Source organism: Pieris napi, chromosome 1, assembly GCF_905475465.1.
Source record: "Pieris napi chromosome 1, ilPieNapi1.2, whole genome shotgun sequence".
Taxonomy (NCBI): Eukaryota; Metazoa; Arthropoda; class Insecta; order Lepidoptera; family Pieridae; genus Pieris; species Pieris napi.
The window spans coordinates 2,117,602-2,140,294 of record NC_062234.1 but is presented as its reverse complement, the minus strand read 5'-3'; the positions used below and the strand labels follow the sequence as shown (position 1 = coordinate 2,140,294).

The window sequence follows — 22,693 nt, the reverse complement described above, 5'->3', positions numbered from 1 at the left end:
CATCTCGATCGTAAACCTACTTTACAAACAACCAATATTTTTTGTTTAACACAACGTTTGTAAGGAGCTGCAACCATTACACCATGTTCTACATGACATCTTAAGTAATTATTAATAATACAATAAATTAAAAACAAAGATTTGTCCTCTATCAGCAGGAGGCATGGTGAAATAGAAGCACGCACATACATTCTCGTGGGAACAATACGCAATTAATGTCCAAGTATCGAGGAAGATTACGCTAATTACCTTATACGAAGCAGATTTCAAATGCACATTTCTCCCCTTTGCCGTTATGGTACATTTGAGTCGCAGAAGCATGTCCCTCCTTCCCACATTGGAGGCACGCAGCGCTTCCCGTATCTCGTCATGGTCGCAGGGGTGACTGAATTCAAAGACGCTTTGACCCATTATTTCCATCTGTAAAACAGTTAACTTAATAAGAATAATTCAAGTATAGTGGAAATTCGTAATAACGTCATTCGTTATAAGAAAATCTCTCTATAACGTAAAAAGCGTTAAATTTGTTTGGTTTAACACAAAACCCATTCATTAGTTCATTGTTTATAACTCAATAGCCACTCTCTATTACAAAGAAATATTTTCATATTTAGACATCAACCACATACTTAAGTGTAATTTTTAAAATCAGTTTACAAAACTTACAAACAGCCTTCTCGCCTTCTTTATTGTTAATTGCATTAACACGTGTGCTATTACTCTTACATTACATTTCCTGTAGGAAATTTTGGTCTCAGTTACTAAATGCACCATTGTCACCTATTATATATATATAAATTATTGTAATTGGTTAAATGTGGTGTTTTTCTCGTCCCTAACGAAAACTCTCTATAACGAAGAAAAATCGGTCCCTTGAAATTCGTTATACAGAGATTACACTGTATTATAGTTTTATTAAAATATTCATGTCCAAACGAATAAGTTTTCACGTTTAATTAATTTTCGTTATGTATTTTTATGTTAAATTAAAATACCACTATTATTATTGGTATTAAAATTATAAACTTACACGTTAGGTTATTAAGTGTAACTAATTCACTTAGTAATATGTGAAGTTTATGGCTTTAACATCATAAATTACTTGTATAAATAAAGGTCATTGACCTTAAAAGGTACATTATCATTGAGGAAAATTATGCATAAACAGTAAAGCCACCGATATCAGTCACATATTAAAGCTACAAAGAGAAACCTATATTTCTGCTTAAAATATCACCAAAAAGCTTTTACTAAGTTCTTTGGACTCAAAGTTTTATTAGTCTAAAGATCTCTCTAGCTTTTGATTTCCGTCGAAACAAGAAATACTGTATAGATTATACTTAGTTTAAAAGAAAAAAAGTGCGTGCGTACAAAGTACACATGTCAGAAGTGAGACTTCTTTGGCAAACTAATTTTTATGTTTTTTTTTTTATACAAATCTAAAACTTTAGATTTCCGAGACTGAGGGAGGGAAAAAGGAAGATACGTTATAAATTTAATAAATTTAACTGTCATTAAAATTAATACAAAACATAAATTTAATTTTTTTATTTTATTTCGTCGTGATAAAGGGTATGTTCCGATATACACTGTGAGTACTGTATAGTGCTCCCACTGTTCAAAAATTTGTTCCGCTATGGACTGCCAGTATACAGCCGCAGCGTCCTAGGAAATATATGACGTCACAAATCCCCGCTATACTTCTACTGCGAGCACTGGCGTTTTCGAGGTAAGGTACTCGCAGTGCTTTGATCACGTGATCAATCAAAACCACTTAAATGCCTAACGGCTGATATAACTTACAGTTTAATAACAAATATTTAAAATTCTAACTTACTTTCTTTGTAGTATTAATTCAATTGACAGTTAATATTAATATAGATTTTTTTAATGCGATAATACTCCAATAATAGTTTTTCTTGTTGAATTGAAAAACTTTGATGCACTCATTTGAAAACTGTGTCGAAAAACGAAGCTGACTAGTATACTGGACTGCGTTCCGTTTTAAATTGTAACCAGTATAGCTGGCTATAGAGAAACGGTTTCACAGTATACTAAATTGACGGTACTCTGTACAGTGGTCGCAGTGTATATCGGAACATACCCTATATCACGTGGCATTTTAATGTACAATTCGTCATTCGAGATTTCAATGAATTATTTTGCAAAAAATAAGAAATACTAATATTTCATAAATTATCTTTACGAAAATTTAATTTTAATAGAATTTCTATAATGAAATTCGCCCTCCTCACTCTCTCTCAATCGGTCTCAATCGCTCTCTCACTTTTCTTCAACAAAAAGCTGCACATATTCGTGATGCTAATATTATTATTATAGCGTGTCATCCGGAAAAATTTTATCCTCATCCGCCTAAGAAGTTCAACTCCAAAACTTTTTCAAAAGTACACTTATAAACTGTTAACGATTAAAGACTAGGTATACTTAATCACTGGCAACACCTATCTGGTTCCATTTTCGGAAAAAAATTGCCATTTACAACCTACTTAATAATGATTAACATACAGAGATATGTGTGTCTCATAGAACACACATATCAACGCATCAAGACACAAACAGCATCTAAGAATACAAGGAAAAATCCATAGCAACTAGACACGTGTGTTAAAAATTACTGTGACCTAAACCTAGTTTTAATAGTCTTGGCCGTTAAGAATTTTTCTACGAAGCGACATGAAATTTCGTCAATATGTATTTATTTTATTTGCGCCGTATCGCGGCTACACATACAGTATTATTTTAATCCTTAAGAAGTTTAAAATGAGAGCTTTTAAGTGGGAATCTATTGACTTTAGGCTGAATTTAGTCTCACGCCGACCGCACGCGCACCGTCGGCGCTGATGGTCGACATAAATGAAGGAAGCGTTTTTGAATGACGCGTAGCTATCAGCGCGCAAGGTGGTCAGCGCTGATGGCTGCGCGGCTGTAGCTGCCAACGCTGACGATCTCTAGAGCACCTCTGCTTTCAGTGAGCGTTGTAGTGTCGAACGGAGCGGACGTCGTCAGCGTGTACAGTCATGGCAAATCGCGAAGTGGATACAGGTCGAGTTATTCAACGGATGAACATGGAGTCTTCGTCGTCGCCGGTTTTTTTTTTTGAGATAGGTAGCAGCAATAACTAATACACTCCGCATTTTGGTCTTCTACTGTACAGTAAGGCGGTCAGTACGATACTGAAACGAGCCACGCTGAGCCTCAGCGCTGATGAACTACGCGCTGATCTATGAGCGCTGACGGTGAGCGTGGGACTAAATTCATCCTTAATATGATAAAGCTCGTCAGCGCGATGGCGACTATTTTAGTGCCCTGATGAAAGATAAGAAATACAAGGGACTTAATTCATTACAAAGACCTTTGCGTAAGTCTTTGGGGGCATAAGGGAGCCTTTTTTTGAAACCTTTTTAAAAATCTTACATCTTGACAATCGTGATACTACACTTGTATATTTCGTATATGTAACAACGTACCTGTGATACACCCAGATGTTCTGCAATATTCTCGCTACAGTACACGATATCGCCCTGCTGAGAGAGCACCAGAACGAAGCCATCCAGGGCCTTCATATAGGACAATTCAGATTGCACCTCCTCCAGACCTTTGGGGCTCTGCAGCGTCGGCGCATCTATGTCAGCCGGTACTGTAATTGACAGGTTTACAATTAAAATGGATCTTAATTATAATTTGAAGAGGACATGGGCTCATTCCTTTAGATTTACTATTCACGTAAATTAGTGATCATCAAATATACCCCATATTTTTTTATATAATAGGGAAGGCAAACGAGTCGTTTTTAGGGCTATAAAAAAACACAGCACACCTATCTTAATGGGTGCGTTACCTTTAAGGAAAATGCTCTTGCTTTAAAATAATTCGGCTATTCGTGGGGCGAATTAAATTTTGATAACTTAAAATGGTTTAAATTAATAAACAGTTTAAATAAAATATAATAACATATAAGTATTTTTGTAAAAACTTTAGCAGCGCTCCGTGGGTAAAATTCTAACTACAAAAAGGAATTTTCATGTTAAGCATTCGATTATCGTATTGAGGCTGTATTAAGGGCAGGGCAACCGGCCAGTAGCCCAGGGTCTTTTACAAAAGTGACCCCCCAAATAGACTTAATAAATAAAAGAATCTATACTTGGTTACACAATAAATTAATTATCGGAAAACTCGACTGAAAAAAATTATCAGTTTTATCCTTAATTTGTAGCATTGTATTTTTATATAGTTTACTCGACAACAACAATAGATATATGTATATTTGTTTCTAAACTGTGCTATATTCTACAGCCTTTTATCGTCATGTTCATTTTTATCGAAGTTATGACATTGCAATTGACACCTTAGTAGCTCAAAAATCGACGGCGTGTGTCAGACACGGAAGATCTACTTGTCTATTAAAAATCAAATTACTACGAAACAGATAATAATCTAAGCATACAGACAGTGCGATGCTGCCTTGTTATAAAGATAACGAAAGATAAAAGCAATTAGGAAATAAATAAAATATTTTTTTGCTGATTGCAAAAAAAGAATTTTTTACGTGAAATAATAAAAATCCTATTCAAGTATTATAATGATCATAAATATATTATACTACTATGTATTTTACTATGATGTTTACTTAGCCGTGTATTTTTCATTTGTTCTCTCCAAAAAGAACCTTCCAGAAAAGTGCAGCCGCCTTCAAGTTTTGCGCTTATCAGCATATTTTGCGATTCATTTTATTTATATATATATGACAAAAAAATAATTTTAGTGAACCCGTCATGTTTTGTTTAATTTTTTACAGTTTGTTAAATGTGTGTGTCCCTTTTTGACTAATATGTATGTTTGTATATGTATATATATAGAGCGAGCTGTAGAAATTTTATATAAAAAAAGTCTCCTGTCATATTATAGTGCACAAGTATATCGAGATTGAGATTTTTATATTGATGTAGTTACCAAAATGTTATTACTAGCTGACCCGGCAAACGTTGTTTTGTCATGTATATTATTAGTAGGAAAAAAAATTTTAGTGCAATAAAAATAACTACATATAATAATCAAAAATAGAGGACCGTAGAGGGGTGAAAATTAAGGGTTGTATGTATTTTTTTTTTACGAAACCTCTCTATAACGAATAAAAATGCTCGTTTCTTTGAAATTCGTTATAAAGAGTTTACACTGTATATAGAGATGTAGTTACGACCCCATTATAGACTATACATCTTTTTGTAAATGAAAAATAACTGTTTCTTAGAACTACAGTAGCAAAGTTAGTGGGATTTATGTACCACAAGGTAAATTACATTTTGTTTGAGGGAATCCCGAGATTCACTCAATAAGCGGAATGATTGTGCAAATACGAAAATGAATAATATAATTCATCTGAATTAGGACAACTATGAAGTATAAAAGTCCCGAAACCCGGTACTGTAACGCTCTTCTCATTCCTGTTATTACACTAAATTCTATTGTAGAATGATAACCTCGTATGTCAAAAAAACATTATTTTTTTATTCTTAGACTCTTATGTCATGTAACTGGTATAATAATGAAGTAAGGACTTACTAATTAATAACATAAATAAGTCCGTTTTACCATCTAAAACTATGGACAAAAACACATAATAATATTTTAACGAACATTGACGAAATTAAACATTTTATCGTTTCCTGTAATGTTTGGTCCTCTGGACGTACGAGGTTATCATTCAACAGCGACAATATGTCCCCATACAATTCAGTGGCAATCAAAGCAACCACCTTATAGGTCTGAACCTCAGATTTCTGTATCTGTTTCGTGATAATTTATTTTTCGTATAAATAATTGCGTGCGGCAATCTCTTCACGATGTTTTCCTTCTTCTTCGCGATGTCATCGTGCTCTGATTACACAAATTACAGCGTAACTTAAAATGTGTATGACTAAGTGCATATTTGACCAATTTCTTCACCTGCGCATGATATTCTTCTTCAAGGCTAAAAGGCTTCAAGAACAATCTCTTATAAAATTCTAATACGTACCTATTATATAACGTCTACCTCTGTGTACCATCAGCACCGGTACTCCAACCAGCTATAGCGATTCCAACATAAATGTTGAGTTTTTGTATCGCAAAAATGTACAATACCACCGCTATATTAAATTATATTAAAATTGCATACAAAACCACAAATTGGAATTTATACAATTTAAATATAAATTTCAAATAGTGTATGAAAACGGCGCCTTACAAAGATTTAAAAAATTAGACGCTCTTGGAAAAACCAAAACCATAAAGGCATTATGATCGCTGCATAATAATTTGATTATTCAAATGCTAACAATGACGGATTGTGGTCAAACACATGCAAATATAGAAATGACGCGTGCCAAACATTCGCAGGAAACTGCGGTTCGCATGTATTAAAAAAAATATGAATTGCAATTCTTGTAAATTAAAATATTGTTATTACTTGGTAGTCTTCTAATCAATAGTTTCTTACTGTAATTTAATTATATTTATGAGTTATTTTTAGCCTTAACTTATTTCCTAACACAAAATTATCTAATTATCTCATGTGTTTGTGATATCTTTTAAACTTAGTATGTATCAGGAACCGTCTCCTGTAAAGACCTCCTACACGGCTTGCCATCTTTCTCTATCCCGAACTATTAGGATCCATTGAGGACCCGCGATTTTTTAATGTCATCATACCATCGAGCGTAGGGTCTGCCTCTGTATCGTTTGCCTGGTGGGACTCTCCATGTAGTTACTGTTTTCGTCCACCTGTGATCTGTGAGGCGCGCTATATGACCCGCCCAATTACACACACACGCTTACACAATATTTATGAGTATTCGAATAAAAAAAAAGGTGGATAGAAGAAATAGAAGTGGTAGCACGAAACTAATGGAGAAAGAGAGCCATAGTCAGTCAGTTGGAAAAGGCTGGAAGAGATCTTTCCCCGTAAAGTGGTTCCGATCGGTACTGAAGGTAGATTAGGATATAGGATAACAAGTTAAAAAAAATGTATAAAAATGTTAAATAATCTAAGCTGTATATATTGTAATTTTTCTTATTAGGTATGATTGGAAATAAAACGGGCTTTATTATTATTATTAATGAGTATTCGATTCAATGAAAAAGTTTTGTACGGGTTTTGGTAATTGAGATGAATTAAGTCAAAGAGCCTTTTCACAATGCCTAGGTACGAAGAGGCTTAACGTTCAGTTATTTTAAATATAATATTTCATGCTATTCATTTCATCTCATCTCAGAAAATATTTGGTAATAAGAAAATAAGAACCGAGTTTTGCAAGTTCTTTCCGTACACTTTAGAACTGGCAGCAAACATTTTTTACGTTCACAAACAAATGCTAGATTAATAAATATTTTGACTCTTTCCGTATCACGATGTGTCAGATGTTAACCTCACAATATTTTCCAATAAATTTTTCGAAATATGAAATTAAAAATTGTTTAGACCTTACACACACATTGAATATTACACTTTATCATTAAATAGCGGTTCATATAATATATTTCCTACTTTTTTATCTTTTTAAAATTAATAGTGACTAAAGTCGGCAGTTAAATATTATAAAAATCTCCAGTGATAAATGTGATTATTTCAAAATCATATTTTAAACATATGTTGTATGGTTATCTACACCTAACAGATACGTTTAAGAATGATAAATTTAAAAAAATATATGTTTTAAAAAGATAACATTTTCTTGAATATAAAAGGAAATGTTATGATTAAAATATTTTTATCAAATACTTTATCTTTTGTTCTGTTGCTATGTTTTTTGAACTTACCTTGTTCTATGCAAAAAGCTTTAGTATAATAAGAATTTTCATTTAAAATGTCTTCAATTTCCATTTACTTAATAATAGTAAAGAATAAAAAACGTTGATCTGTACAACATAATATTGTTTTTTTTTTTGAAGTTTTACTTCTTTTGGCGCGTTAGGGAAAACTTATGAGAGCAATTTTTTACGATGCGCGCGCACACCGTCACAAAAAACCGACACCCTGAAGTTAAGTATAGTCCACATTGTAGTTTTTTCAACAAACGTTCTTTTTTATATGATTTGGCAAATGAGCCCACGCGACAGCCCATGGACACCCCTTTTATTGGGTGCGTTGCCGGCCTTTGTTCTTTTTAGAAACAGTTGAAGGTCGTATTTCCGAGGAAAGACCCCTATCGGGAGTCGATTCCACAGTTCGCAAAAGAAAATGTATTGTGAAGCGTAACATGAAATACGAGGCATGCCTTTTAAGTTTTGTCGTTTGCAGAAAAAAACACAACTAGAACCTTATAGTACTTTTTATTGTTTTTCAAAGTATTCACCACGTAGCTTAATACACTTTTCCATTCGCTTAAACCAGTTATTATAACATTAATTCCACTCTAAAGTGGAGGTATTCAAAATGGCTGACTTGAAAGCGTCGACTGCTACTTCTCCGGACTGGAACCTTTGACCACGAAAATTTTTCTGAATTTTTTGAAATGTAAAGAAATCGTTAGGGCTTAGGTCAGGACTGTATGGAGGATGGTCAAGAATTTCTACTTTTTCCTGCTTCAAATACTGAATTGTTTGACGAGCGCTGTGTGAACTTGCGTTGTCGTGGTGCAGGGTGATGCGCCGCTTTAAGTTAGATTTTCGAAGTTTGGCGATGACTTATGGTAAACAAACTGTGGTATACCACTCTGCGTTAACTGTTCTACGATCTTCAAGTGCAATAGTCGCAACATGGCCGGTTTTTTCTAACGAACGTGGCCACCATCTTCTTTGAAGTGCTTCGAAAACGAACGAGATTAGTCGGCTTTAGCTCGTCTTGAAAGACCCAGATTGTAGATTGTTGTTGGGAATCAGGATCGTAGGCATAGATCCAAGATTCGGCATCACTGATGATGTCGTAGACGTGATTTGACTCTCTTCGGTTGAACCTTTGCAGAGTTTTCTTACACCATCTGACGCGGGCCGCCTTGTGATCGTTGGAAAGCAGATGCGGTATCCAACGGCAAACTAGCTTCCTCACACCAAGCGTTTCATGCAAGATCGTCTGAATGGTTGTCCCTGAGATGCCTAATAGAGCCTCTATCTCTCGATACGTCACATGACAATCTTCGAGAATTAGTTGTCTCACAGCAATGATGTTTTCTTCAGTGAAGGCGGATTTTGGGCGTCCTTCGCTAGATTGGTCACTAACACTAGTATGTCCAGGCTGGAATTCTAAATACCAGCGTTCGACAGTCCGCAGACATGGGGCTTCATCACTGAACACAGATATTAGCTCTTCAAAACACTGAGGCCGTGTCAGGCCTCTTCTAAAGTTGTAGAAAATTATTGCACGAACATTTTCCTTAGAAAGATTCATTTTCGTATGTAACTTGACAGATTCAAATCGACGCTGTGACTAAACAATAGCATTAATCCTAATACTTTTAACTGTTTTGAGATTCAAAATGTAAACACATTCGAATATAGTACAGGTCCAAATTCAAAGTTGCCGGGAAATATGGAAACGACAGAACTTAAAAGGCATGCCTCGTACTTCCAGCCATCAATGTGATGTGGATGTAATTTTGAATGAATACTTGTAGGATGTTGCTGTCGGTGCTGATAATTATAATTAACGATTTACGATAAACATATTTTATATAACCTACCCATAATTAATTATGACACACAGAACAAAACTCATGTCATGAAAGGAAAAATCTTATTTTTTCACAATATTGTGAAAAAGGGAGCGTTCACGCAATTTTTGGACTTGTAACTTTTTTCTGTACCCAATAGTAAAAAGTTACCACCCAGTGACTCTGGAACCGGAAAGTCGAAAATAATATTAACAATAACGCGTAATTCAAGCCCCACAATTCGTTACATAATACTCTGACAAATGGAGTCAATGAGATACTTTGTACAAAAAAATATTAAAACAAGAAACTTACGCATAGACACAACATCACGCACACGAAGGTAGGAGATAGCCAGTCGCATCACGGATGCCTTGTCAAGCTGTTCCACCTCCTCCTTCTTGGCAGGTAGGGCTGCAGTCAGCTCGTTGAATATCTGCATCTCCTTAGTGCGCCGACACCGAGCTGCCACCCGAGATTTCTCCTTCCTTTTTTCATTATTCCTGAAAGAAAAATATTAGCATTGAGAATAGAAATCTTCGTTTAGGTGATGTGACATGTCCTAGCAAAATAATCCGTTTTGATTAATAGCCCAAATATGGTACTACATACAGTAATCCCTATTACGCAGTAGACCCGGACCGTGTTATAGCAAATCGCGTTGTAGGAGTATTATCGTAATCGCTTTTTTGGACAATTTAAAAACACGAATTTAATCAAATTTCGTTTAATTTTAAAACAACACAATTGAAATAAGTGCAAAGGTACGCAAAACTAATTATTTACTAAACAAATCATTATAAATTTCACACTACAGAAATTTAACTTGTATCTCCACATAATAAGGGGGAAATACCGCGTTATATGAGGACGTAAATCGCGTTATATGGGATATTACTGTACTAAATATTTAACGGTTAATATAAGTCAATAAAAGCTAAATTTGTATGCAACAACGCGCAGACGGAGATCAGCCATTTTCTCCAATTGATATCCGATAAAATCGTTATCTTAAAGTTGTTTTGTAATCGGTTATCGAGCAAGGTTGAATTTTAATAACGATCCCTTATTTCCTTAAATGTATCTATCAGATATATTTCTCAAAGAGCTCTATACCATATGAGACATTACTTTTTTTTAAATTTTCTAACCATAATATAATAAGCATTATCTATATAAATAAAAATGAATCGCAAAAAATGTTGCTAAGCACAAAACTCGAAGACGGCTGGACCAATTCGAGATTTTATTTTATTACTTGAACTCAGAGAAAGTTTAGTACCTATGCAAAAATAATTTGGGAAATACCTATAACTTTTATTCCGGTAAAGCGAACAGTTTACCTGGGGTAGCATAGCAAAATGTTCCATATTTTGGTATATATAGCCGGGAAAGATATAATTTTATATATAAACTAAGTAAAATAAATAAAAATAAATCATTGACGCTACAACCTTTTTAGGTCTCAGATTTTTGAATCTATTTCATGATCATTTTTTAATAGGCAAGTAGGTGATCAGCCTCCTGTCCTTGACGCACGCCGTCGACTTTTTGGGTCTAACGCAAGCCGGTTACCTCACGATGTTTTCCTTCACCGTTCGAGCGAATGTTAAATGCGCACATAGAAAAAAAGTCCAATGGTGCAAAGCCGGGGATCGATCCTTCGACCTTAGGAACGAGAGTCGCACGCTGAAGCCACTTGGCCAACACTGCTCGTCAATATAAATTACGTAGGTATTTATATGTGAAACAAATTGGTGTAAATGAAACATGATTTTCACTTTTGTATGATAATTCTGATATCGTGCGATAATGTCAAATACATTGTAACTTCACGATATTTGTACTTCATTTATTGATTAAAACCTAATACCCACTTTTCTTTATAAGATTTCATAACAATGAATTGTATGTAATAATAATATAGTTTTTTGTTATATTTACAATTTTATATATTTTCTTTTTTTTTGACGTTTACCTATATGAATAAATGATTTCGACTTTGACGCTTCCACGTCGAAAGAACGGTGCAAGTGAGCATTGTCGTCCATAAAAATGGAATCTTTTTCAAAAGCCGTCAATTCGAGTTAAGCATGTGGAATTAGGACTTCCGTTATGTACCGTTGTCCATTTGATGTTCCATTTTCTATGAAAACGAACTCTGTACGCTTCGTCGAATTAATTGCCGCCCAAAACATAACGGAGCCTCCGCCATAAGGAGGGAATCATCGAAACACGTATTAGACGCAAAGTATGACTTTTGTGTTATAAAACGTATTGCATTTTGATATATGATAGATAGATAGATAGATATATATATATCACCGGAAACAGATACAGAAATCTGTGGCCCAGAGCTAAAAAGGTTGTAGCGCCACTGATTTATTTTACATATACATATATATATTCAGCGATAACTACATCGTAACAACGTGTGTTATTAAGGTTTTGTTAGATGTTTATTTATAAAGCTTACGTATAAAGACGATGCTAGGTTGTAAAGAATATATATATTACATATAAAGAATGCAGTTTCTTTGTCCTTAATACCTAATGGTAAATAAGGTTTGCTAGAATGTTCTTAATGTATATTTAACCTAATTGCATCATTAAATATATAGACGATATAAAGTAATAAATCATGTGATGTCAAGGAAAAATTGATTTAAATTCGATTGGGTCTTTCATAATATAACATACATTATTCTTCGTTCATATTTCAATTTATATTCGAATTTGTTTTTATAATTAAATAATAAAAATAAAATAATTTATATACTTTTAAAATGAAGTACAACATTATATTTATGCTGCACATAAGAGACCACAGTTTGTTGCACAGTACTCTGTAATTGTTATCATACTGTCATATTATAATTAATACGTATTTATTCACTTACAAGTTCATATTACAATGATATAAAAATGAATCGCGAAATATATTGCTAAGTTCAAAACTCGAAGACAGCTGGACCGATTCGAGTATTTTTGGATAAATTAAAAAATATAAAATTGGATAAATTATATGGAAATACCTAAAAATCAGTTTTAATTTCGCAAAAGCAAACATATGCCCATACGGCATAGCAAAATGTTACATATGATAGTATCTAAGCCACTAAAAAGATAGGCAAAGTAAAAAAATCATATTATGGCGAAACAAAGTACGCGGGGGCAGCTAGTCACATATATATATACATAATCTATATGTTTGTACGTTCCTATCCATGTATCCTTTATTCAAAATAAAACTATATTTTTATATCGTTTCAAAAGTAGCTATATTAACTCAAGCATAACAAAAAATAAACTAATACAGGAAATAGTTGAAATAACTTAAAACTTAATTTAAGTTCTATTCAAAGTCTAAAATACAATTTAAAATTCATACGTTTATATTTAACGAATAAACAAATTGTTTAGTCATAAACATTTTACTTGATTTTTACGGAGTCAAGTTCTATTTGTAATCAGAATTAGCATAACTTACGCCACCAGACTATCCGGAAAATCTGTATGACGATATAACTATCTATGTATAATGTATATATATAACTAAGTACCTTTTAGTGACAGCACACAACATATGTCCCTTATCAACCTCCTCGGGCTCGCCCGGAACACACATTTTAAATTTGGAACACAACAAACACTTTGCGGAAATTCAATTATAATTTAAACGGAAAATCAGTAAATTATTCAATATATTTACGGTTACATAGCCTACAACCTCAACACAAGACTCCTCTACCGAACATCATTAAACACTAAGCAGTACATCAGAAACCTGATCCATCAACTTCTCATTAGTCGATAATGTTATCATTGGCCTAAATGGTTATTAAGTGCGTCAACAAAAGAATCTATTTAATAGTTTATAGTTGGACTGTGTACCGATTCTATTAGGAGTAAAGATGGGACGACATCAACTGCGTTTGATTTGACTTCTAAACCACAAAGAAGTCCTGAGACCTTAAATGGTATAACTAATTAACACCATATGTATTATTAAACACCTTTACGTTTATAGAAAATTATGTTTTTTATATTATGTGTGTCTTGTGTTACATTATTCACATAACTCGGCAATCATTGCGCTCCTTCGAGAAAAGAGCGTACCAATTCTTTAAAAACTTGCGAGCCCTCTGGCAATATGAGTGTTCATGGCTTTATTTATAAAAAATAATAGACAATTGTTTCAAAGTCTGTTGCTGACCATGCTTGTTGAAAAGCACTAGAAACTCATGCGTTTTTACACGCTTTATATTAGCTTCACCTGTATGTATGTATGTATGTATGTAACCGACTCCTTCGGACTCGATGCGATCGGGCGCTCTGTGCCATATTTTTCGTCTATCGAGCAATCCACGCTTTTTCACAATAATACCAGTATTTTTTGTTCATTACCATTTTCAGCCTAAATTAGGAATTATTTTTCACTTTTTAGTTTCATGTGCTTTAAAAGCTTGTTTTTTAGTTTTTTTTAAACTATTATTTATTTTTTATTTTTCAATAAGCTCTACATATTAGGTCTAACTATAAGACCTACAACGCACTAGCGGCTGGCCGCAATGCGGTGTGCCGCTGCGGCGCGATCGATTATTACATGAAACCGAACGATAACAACGCACTGACTTGCGGTCAACCGTCAACCGCTCCGGTTGATCTGGAGCTGCGGCGAGCCGCACCGGTTGAATGATGCGGCGCGCCGCGTCCCTCCACGCACTCGGCGCGGTTAGCCGCAAATACCACGTCCTACCCGCCTCAGTCATCGCTTGTTCCTTGCGCTAGACACTATGCAAAGATTTTTTGACGATATTTTCTACGATTATATAAATAAATAACTGCCGCAACTTCTTCAACGTCCATAATGCGCAATATTTCAAGAAGCACTGACGAGTGACGATTGCGGCAGACCGCAATAGGACCGCAATAGTGACGGTTAGCCGGAATACGGCATGCCGCTACGGCAGACCGTATATACCGCGGCCTGCCGCAGCGGCACACCGCATCGCGCCAGCCGCTAGTGCGTTGTAGGCCTAAAACATGTAGATACTTATCACCATGGCAACCATTTTTTGACAATAAATTCGTCTGTGTTTATAAAGTTTCCTGACGTTCTGTTACAATACCTTTTGATATTTGAATATGATTAAAAGAGTCTGCCTTCGTAATTTAATTTATTCTTTGCAATGGGTATAATGTTACAATTGACGCACAATAACCACACGACGTGCTTGGATTGTAATATATACAAAATTTAATGACGTCGATAAAATATATTGCAAGACAATAAAAATAATCTAATGGCGCTACAGATTGCATCCATTCAATCATTCATGATTCAATGCATTCAAGAAGACCAGCCTATTGTTTGACACATGACATAGATTTTTAGGTTTGAAACATGTCCTTACGATGAATATCTTACTATCTTCACCAGAGTGTTAATTGCGCACATATAAAGAAAATTTCATTGACACATTCTAACTAAGACAATATTTAATTCTTATTACAGTAAAAGATATTTTTAAGTAAGGTTATATTTATTACTGAATTATATTTGAAAAGATAAATATTTTGTTAGCTTTTTATACTATCGCGGCTTAAATATAAAAACACTTATAATTTTGCTAATTACGTATTTAAATTATTTAAGTCTCTTAATTCGCCAAATCCTTGGCCTGAAAAAGCTTATAGCGAATTTTTTTTATAGAACAGCCGTGCGATTCTGTTAATCCTTGAGTTCACCTCGGACTAACAACGCTCCCTTCGTCACTCACGTCATTTTTTTAATCTCATCGTATTCTGTTAAGAAATTTCACATTACGTCTTGACAAGCGGAGGGAGTATGTAGTTTATTGTTTATCAGAATGCCAAATCGTAAAATGACTGCTTCACGACTTATTTGAGCGCGACCGCCGCTGCGAAAACCGCTGTGAGAGTTCGAAAAGTGAGTTACAGAATCGCAAGGCAGGCGGCTCATCTGATGTTAAGTGATACCGCAATGGACACTCGATACTCGGCTATTATGTGATAGTGACGGAAGGCTCGCAAATGCGATGCCGCCCTATAAGAATTTATACGCTTTTGAAGTCAAATTGGTTCGGAGATACTTCTGTTTTATTGCTTTAAACAAATTTTGGTTCTATATGTTATAGTCATAACAAAATTGTCTGAAGGATAAACGCATACAGTTTAGGGAATAAACATGATAACGCGTGCGAATGCGATAGATTGAGGAAAATACACTTGAATCTCTTGCCGTAATTTTATTCAACATCACCAATTACGGCGAGCAGCGTGACGTAAAAACTTGTTGGCGGCGGGTTTTTAATTGGCTGAACGGTAGCTGGGTTATTTTTTTCCATTTTCAAAGAAATGAACAAACTGCCAATGAGGAAATATCGTCTGTAGTTCGATGATAAGCATTTCTTTACAATATTCCTTAGTAACATTGTTATTGTTTCGTCTTTTGTTTATGTACAGTCGACTCTCGATTATTTGAAACTCAAGGGACCAGTGATAAATTTCAAATTACCAAGAGTTCAAAATAACTACGAGGGGGAGGGGGGGGGACTCAAGTAAATAAGAGTTTAATCAAAATTCGTGATTTATATATTATTGAAGTGAAACTTCTTTAGGCGCTTAGGGTAAAATTTTAACGGAAAGTCACGAAGATGTGCAGAAAAGGGAGAGAGCGATTGAAACTTGAATATATTGGTGTTTAATAATACATATCAATATCATTATTATTTTATTAAGTAACTAAATTACCGTTTTTTTGTTGGTTTTGTTTTTTTATAAGGGCACAGAACCAAGACATTTTTTCCTAAGACCCAGTTGGCAGCAGTTAGCAATTATGATAATAATGAATTTTTTATGTTATTTGGTAATTGTTACCATATTTATGGTGGTATTTCCATGCAACCATGAAAAATGCAACCATTCCATCAGTCTTTTCTTATGACGTTGTCACGTTCAACTATCGTCAGTAAACCGAGATAACAGACAACCGATTTTTTTAATTAGCCTTAGTATCAATCATCAATGTAGAAAGACTGGCAAAATTAAATTATGGTATTTGGGCAGCTTAATTACTCAATAATTAATTTACAAAGAAGTTTCACTTCTGGCATGTGTACTTTGTACGCACGCACTTTTTTTATTATGTATTAACAATTAAATAAAATTATTCACAAATTTTTATTTCGAAAAGACATGCGTAATCTTTGTTTGAGTGAGCTTCAGTCCATTATTGTCATGATGACATCGAACATTAAGATTACTTTTTTACCCATATCTCATTTTGCGAATTGACAGGTCTATTCATGATAAACACTTCAAATTATAGAGAACAGAAGCCCGAACTTCAAATTATCGCATGTTGGCGAGCAAGATACTGTTCTTTCAACTTTAAATTCCTTAAACCAATTTACATAAATGTTATTCAATTTATCGAGTATTTTTCAAGGGACAAGAAAAAAAAGTCAAATTCACGAGACTTTTCTTATTATTTTAGTCGTGTTACTCATACTTTTATAAAAAATCTAATCTTATCTGTGAAAGGACAACTTCTAAAGTAACTTGTAAATTGTTTGTATGTACATTGTATTTTTGGTGAGTCTGTCATGTTTCCTTATTGATAAATAAATAAATTTATGTTGTATTAATTAAATAAAACCTAAACATAACAATCAAATACACACTATTTACAATTTTATTAACCTTAAAATTAAAACAAATTTAAAAAGTTTGGTCCGTTTGGCAGTGTACCTACCTTTAACGCTGGCTGCATTTCCTCGCTATATTTCGATACTTATTCGTTGAGCGAGGAAAACACCAGCTCGGGTCACCGGTAGTATCTACCAGGCGCCAACTTAAATCATTAATTAGCGCCACGGCTCTAGAGTCTCTACTCTAAAGGGAAGAAAATCGAAGTTAGCGCCTGTATAAGTGTATACTTGGCCCAAGATTCACTCCAAAGGGAACAAAATCGAAGTTGGTGGCTGCTCAGCGGCCGCCCCAGCTTTTGTTTGTCCGAGGGTGGAGTCAGTCAGTTTATGTTAGTTTCGTTAATATTATATTCGAACAACTTTAATTTGAAAATATACCGAATTAATTTAATTTGTTGTTAGTAAACAATATGGTACAGTCATTATTCACAGTCTGAAAATTATGTGGTATACGATTACGGTATTGAGTTGTATATATCTATCAATCTTATTCGATTATTAACTCTTTGATTCTGCGCTAAATGGTGGCGTGGTTTAAGTGAAATTAATCTAAATTAATTTTTATTTTTTTGACAATTTTTATTGTTTTTATTTTTTTATAATACACCATACAAAAATACATACAACCCCTAATTTTCACCCCTCTACGATCAACCCCAATTTTTTATTATAGTAGACACATAGTTATGTTATTGAACTAAAAAATGTTTCCTAGAAATAATTTACATTGCAAAACGTTTCCGGGTCAGCTAGTAACATATAAAAAAACAGTTAAACGATATTTAACAGGAAATAATACAAAATGTACAAATTCAGTCAAAGTCAAACCAAGAAGGAAATCGAATCGAAAACCAAAACGTTGTTCAAATTAACTTTTAAATATATTTTATTTAAATATGTGTTAACGTCTAAATATAGTAGCTAGTAAATATACTATTTCGTTTTAATTAAAAGGTAATTTAAAGATAGGATATTACTTTAATTAAAGAATATTCTAATTACATCTTAGAATTATTCCAAATTAGAAATCAAAACGAGTTTTGTTTTTCACGTTCACAGTCCAAAGTTTTACAGAACTGGTTTCACTGCGTCCTAAAATGCAAATAAACAATCGTTATAAAATCATGACCAAGATGTATTATTACTTCCAATTGATAAAACCTACAAAAAAAGTGCGTGCGTACAAAGTACACATGTCAGAAGTGAAACTTCTTTGGCAAACAAATTTTTAAGTTTGTTCGTATTTATATGTAATTATATAAAACTTTACATTTCCTAGACTTAGCGGGAGGGAAAAAGGAAGATATGTTAGGAATTTTAAGAATTTAATTGTCATTAAAATATTAAAAGTGTCGAAAATTACAGAAATAATCAATTTAATTTATTTCTTCGATAATAAAAATACGTGGCATTTAACAATTCGTCAATTGAGATTTCAATAAATTCAAAAATTTTGCATTTAAAATAGAAAATACTAATATTTCATAAATTCTCTTTAAGAAGATTAAATTTTTAAAATAGAATTTCAATGAGGTAATTCACCCTTCTCACTCTCTCTCAATCGGTCTCAATCGCTCACTCCCTTTTCTTCGACAAAAGCGCTGCACATCTTCGTGACGTATCCGTAAAAAATTTACCCTCAAGCGCCTAAAGAAGTTTCACTTCAATAAATAAATATGTTACCCAAATTTATGACGTACCTACGTAATACAGATTTCTTTCACTGAATTTTATTTGAGGATGAATTAACTCCGCATGATTATCAGCGGTAGCGCATTTGGAGAATAAAATAGATAAGAGACATATTTTATTGCTTTACTGGCTAGAATAATTATACTGTTATCTGATATGTTGTAGTAGGTTTTACTAGATTAGGTCTTATTTAATAATACATTTAATAAAATAAACGATTTACATACAAGCCTCAAAATAAGGCTTTTGGTTGGACAATGTGGGTTCACCTATTGTGCAGTCTATGGAACGATTTCCACAGACTGTCTAACTATCTATTACGTAATTTTTTTTCAGTGAAGGACAAAATAGGTAGGTTAGGTATTTTAATACTAATACTAATATATAATAATACTATCTTTCAACCGCTTAAAGTTCAAGACGTTGAAATCAATAACAAAAAATGGGAGAAATATCTGGGTCTTAGAATGGATACAAATTTAAAATGGAACTTTCATATATCACACATAATTACCAAACTAAAATCACTTATAGGCAGATTTTGGTAAATATCTAAATGCATTCCGCAATCTGTACGTCATTTGATCTATAATTGTTTAGTCAAGCCACATTTCATATACCTAATTGAAATATGGGGTACAGCATGCAAAAACAAAATTTCTAAAATACAAACACTACAAAATAAATTAATAAAAGCACTATTCAGATACAATTTTTTAACACCTACTAATAAAATCTACCAAGAAACTTAAATTATGACGATTAAACAACTATATGTTTATAGCACCTGTATCCTTATTAAAAAAATTTTAAATAACCCTCTACATAGTAACTTATCATTTAATAAAATCAAATACACCACTACACGCAATACTCGTCGAGCGAGTTTGCTTATCTTGCCAAAGCCGCGCACAAATTATTTAAAGAGATCTATTAGGTATGAGGGTGTGCAATTGTTTAATCGGTTGCCGTCTAAGGTTCGTAACATTAGCGTGATTGATCAGTTCAAAAGGGCATTAAAGATACACATCAGAATGGGCCCATTAGACTAAAATTGGGCTAGCTGATGGCGACGTGTATCTCGTTCGTATATACTTAATATTAAATTTCTCATGTAAATAAAAAATAATTTTTGTAATGAGAAATAAAGTTCTTTAAACATTTTAATAGTGCATTGGTAAAACGATTATCAGCAAAGTAAGAGGATCTACCTAATTATTCGCTGAGTGACGTTTTTGTTTTTGAGTCTTTATTTATTTCCTAATAGTGTATTAGTGTATGTGAACTTTATTTCAGCTTCGTATAACAAATAATAAAAAAAATACAAGATTCGAAGTCCAGCTCCCAGCGCGGCTTCACACCGATGCTGAAAGTCTAAACGAAAATAGCTCCATCATTGAATAAAAAACAATCAAAAACAAAATCTGATGTACCTATTGTTCTAATACAGAAGTGCTCCTTGACACTTCACACGCAAGTATAAAGTACATAATATGCTTATACTATCATGTATGTATAATAGATTTTTCATATGTTTGAAATTAAACGAATTATAGCTTAATACACTCTCTCCAGTAGATGTTACACTGTTAAATGTAAATACACATTTTTAAATTTCAGAAATCTACTTTCTACAAGCCTTATTTATACAATTTTAATGCATTTCGCCAATAAAGTCTACGTTCTAGACTTTATCGTTAAGATAAATTAGACAATTGATGTTCAATTAACATCAATTGTTACTAAGCAAGCTAGACGACTGAAGATATCGCGGGAGATTATTACAAACTTCGGGCTTACCTACGAGGCTAGGTTGGATATCGTAGATGAAATTTTAAGAGCGTTATTTATAGTCTGATAAGAGATATCTATTCAGGCAGCTAATTCAGTAGTGGCAAGCGAATCTTTAGGACGATAAAAATTTTCAGAACAAGCTATTTATTTAGGAGTAATGTTTGCAAATATAGCAGTTAGCGTAAGTGAATGCATTAGACCCATAAAGTGTGTGGCAAAGAAGACTAACAACTTGCCCATCAGAAAAAACAAATGATCACCAAAGAGACACAGTTATGATTTCCGGATTAATTTATATGCAAATAAATTGTGTGGATATCAAACATGGGGTTTTAAATGGTGGGGAATATCTTCAAGTTTTGAAGCCGAGAGATAGCAAGACGTGCAAAGTATAAACTCTATATGATGTAAGATTTGCGAACAACGGACGTTGTGGTCTACGTAACAGATCCTCAATTGGAAGATGGGAACGCGATTATTTTAGCAATCACGACCAATTGTCGGGCTCACATAGTTATCGCACGTCATCACTGTTATCACGTAGACAGAAATTAGTTATTTTTGTGGAATGAAAATAGCCATAAACATTGTATAACGTCTTTAAAATGAGGTTAGTAGTGTTGGATTTAGATGCATTTGTTTGTGGTGTCATAGGGACGCACATTAATGTCGCATCTTCTTCTTAAGTCGCGTTCTTCATTTCTGAAGGTTGTGTTAGTGGCACCGCACACTTATCCGCTACACTGTCTTCGGTAAGCCTCTACGCCTGCGATGATAAGACATGTCACGACATCCGCGCATAAACACTCTTCTCATTACACAGATTTTATGGGTCTATGGCATGCCAGTTTCCTCCCGATGTTTTTCATCAGCCACGTTAGTTTCTAAAGTATAATCAAGTGTAAAATATTGTTACATTTTATATAGATTCAAAATTTTATATAGATTGTCGTAAAATATATAATTTGAATCTTTGTCTTCTGTACACGTGTATAGTGTTCGATGTCGGTGACATTATGCAATAATAGCAAAAAAAATAACATAGTCTTTGTAGGTCAAATACCTTTATTCAGAGCTATGTTAGCGAAATTTATACATTTAAGAGGGCATTAAACTGAATATTTATAGAATCGTAACAATAAATGTCGACATTTTGTTCATGAAAACAAAAAATGAAGGTATGTAGTGCGTCAGTTGGGCGAAAAGCTCTATTTATCGTGAAAACATTTTTGATAATCCCAGTTGCAATGAAATTAAAAGCTAATGAATATATCTATCACTTCCAGTTATGTAAACATAAAATCTTTACTAAACGGCTCATAAATTATGATAATTACTATGATAGAGGACAAATCTTGTTTTTAACGTATTATATTATTATTTTTTACTTAAGATGTCATGTGGAACATGGTGTAATGGTTGCAGCTCCTTACAAACGTGTAAAACAAAAAACTTGGCGATTAAAAAGAGTGGCGGAGAGTTCTTGTCTTCCGTTCTACGCCCTTGATTTGAGAACTGGCAATAAATATAAAATTAGGAGCATTTCCTTTTTTTGACGTTCATAAGTGTACATTGTGTTACCTATATTAATAAATTATTTTGAATGTTATAAATCCGTCATTTTCAAATGCAAAATTTAACAAACAAATCCGCAGGTAAACTTATATAGAAACCAATTCGTTCCACTGATATTGATTTTCCTCAATCATTAATATTTTCTCGCGAGTCTATTATAAAATCGTTAAATCTTCATAATAACAGTAAATAGGTTTAATGGTAAATTAATTATAAAGAACACTGGTTGAGTGACGCCGTAATTTATCGAGT

At 33.5% G+C, this 22,693-nt stretch overlaps 1 protein-coding gene across 5 annotated transcripts in view; it reads right to left on the bottom strand.

Annotated features, from left to right (window-relative positions):
- The window catches only part of LOC125053762 (hypoxia-inducible factor 1-alpha), an 85,517-nt gene that overhangs the window by 54,496 nt on the left and 8,328 nt on the right, over positions 1–22,693 (bottom strand). For 4 of the 5 annotated variants that reach the window (XM_047655333.1, XM_047655307.1, XM_047655343.1 and 1 more), the window contains exons 2-4: positions 9,960–10,147; positions 3,489–3,658; positions 250–420 (exon numbers count right to left, since the gene is read on the bottom strand). In XM_047655333.1, coding sequence (XP_047511289.1) covers positions 250–420; positions 3,489–3,658; positions 9,960–10,147 — 529 coding nt within the window. Of the gene's footprint in view, positions 1–249; positions 421–3,488; positions 3,659–9,959; positions 10,148–13,207; positions 13,288–22,693 lie in introns of those variants that run through there. The other variant, XM_047655324.1, reaches the window with a different exon arrangement.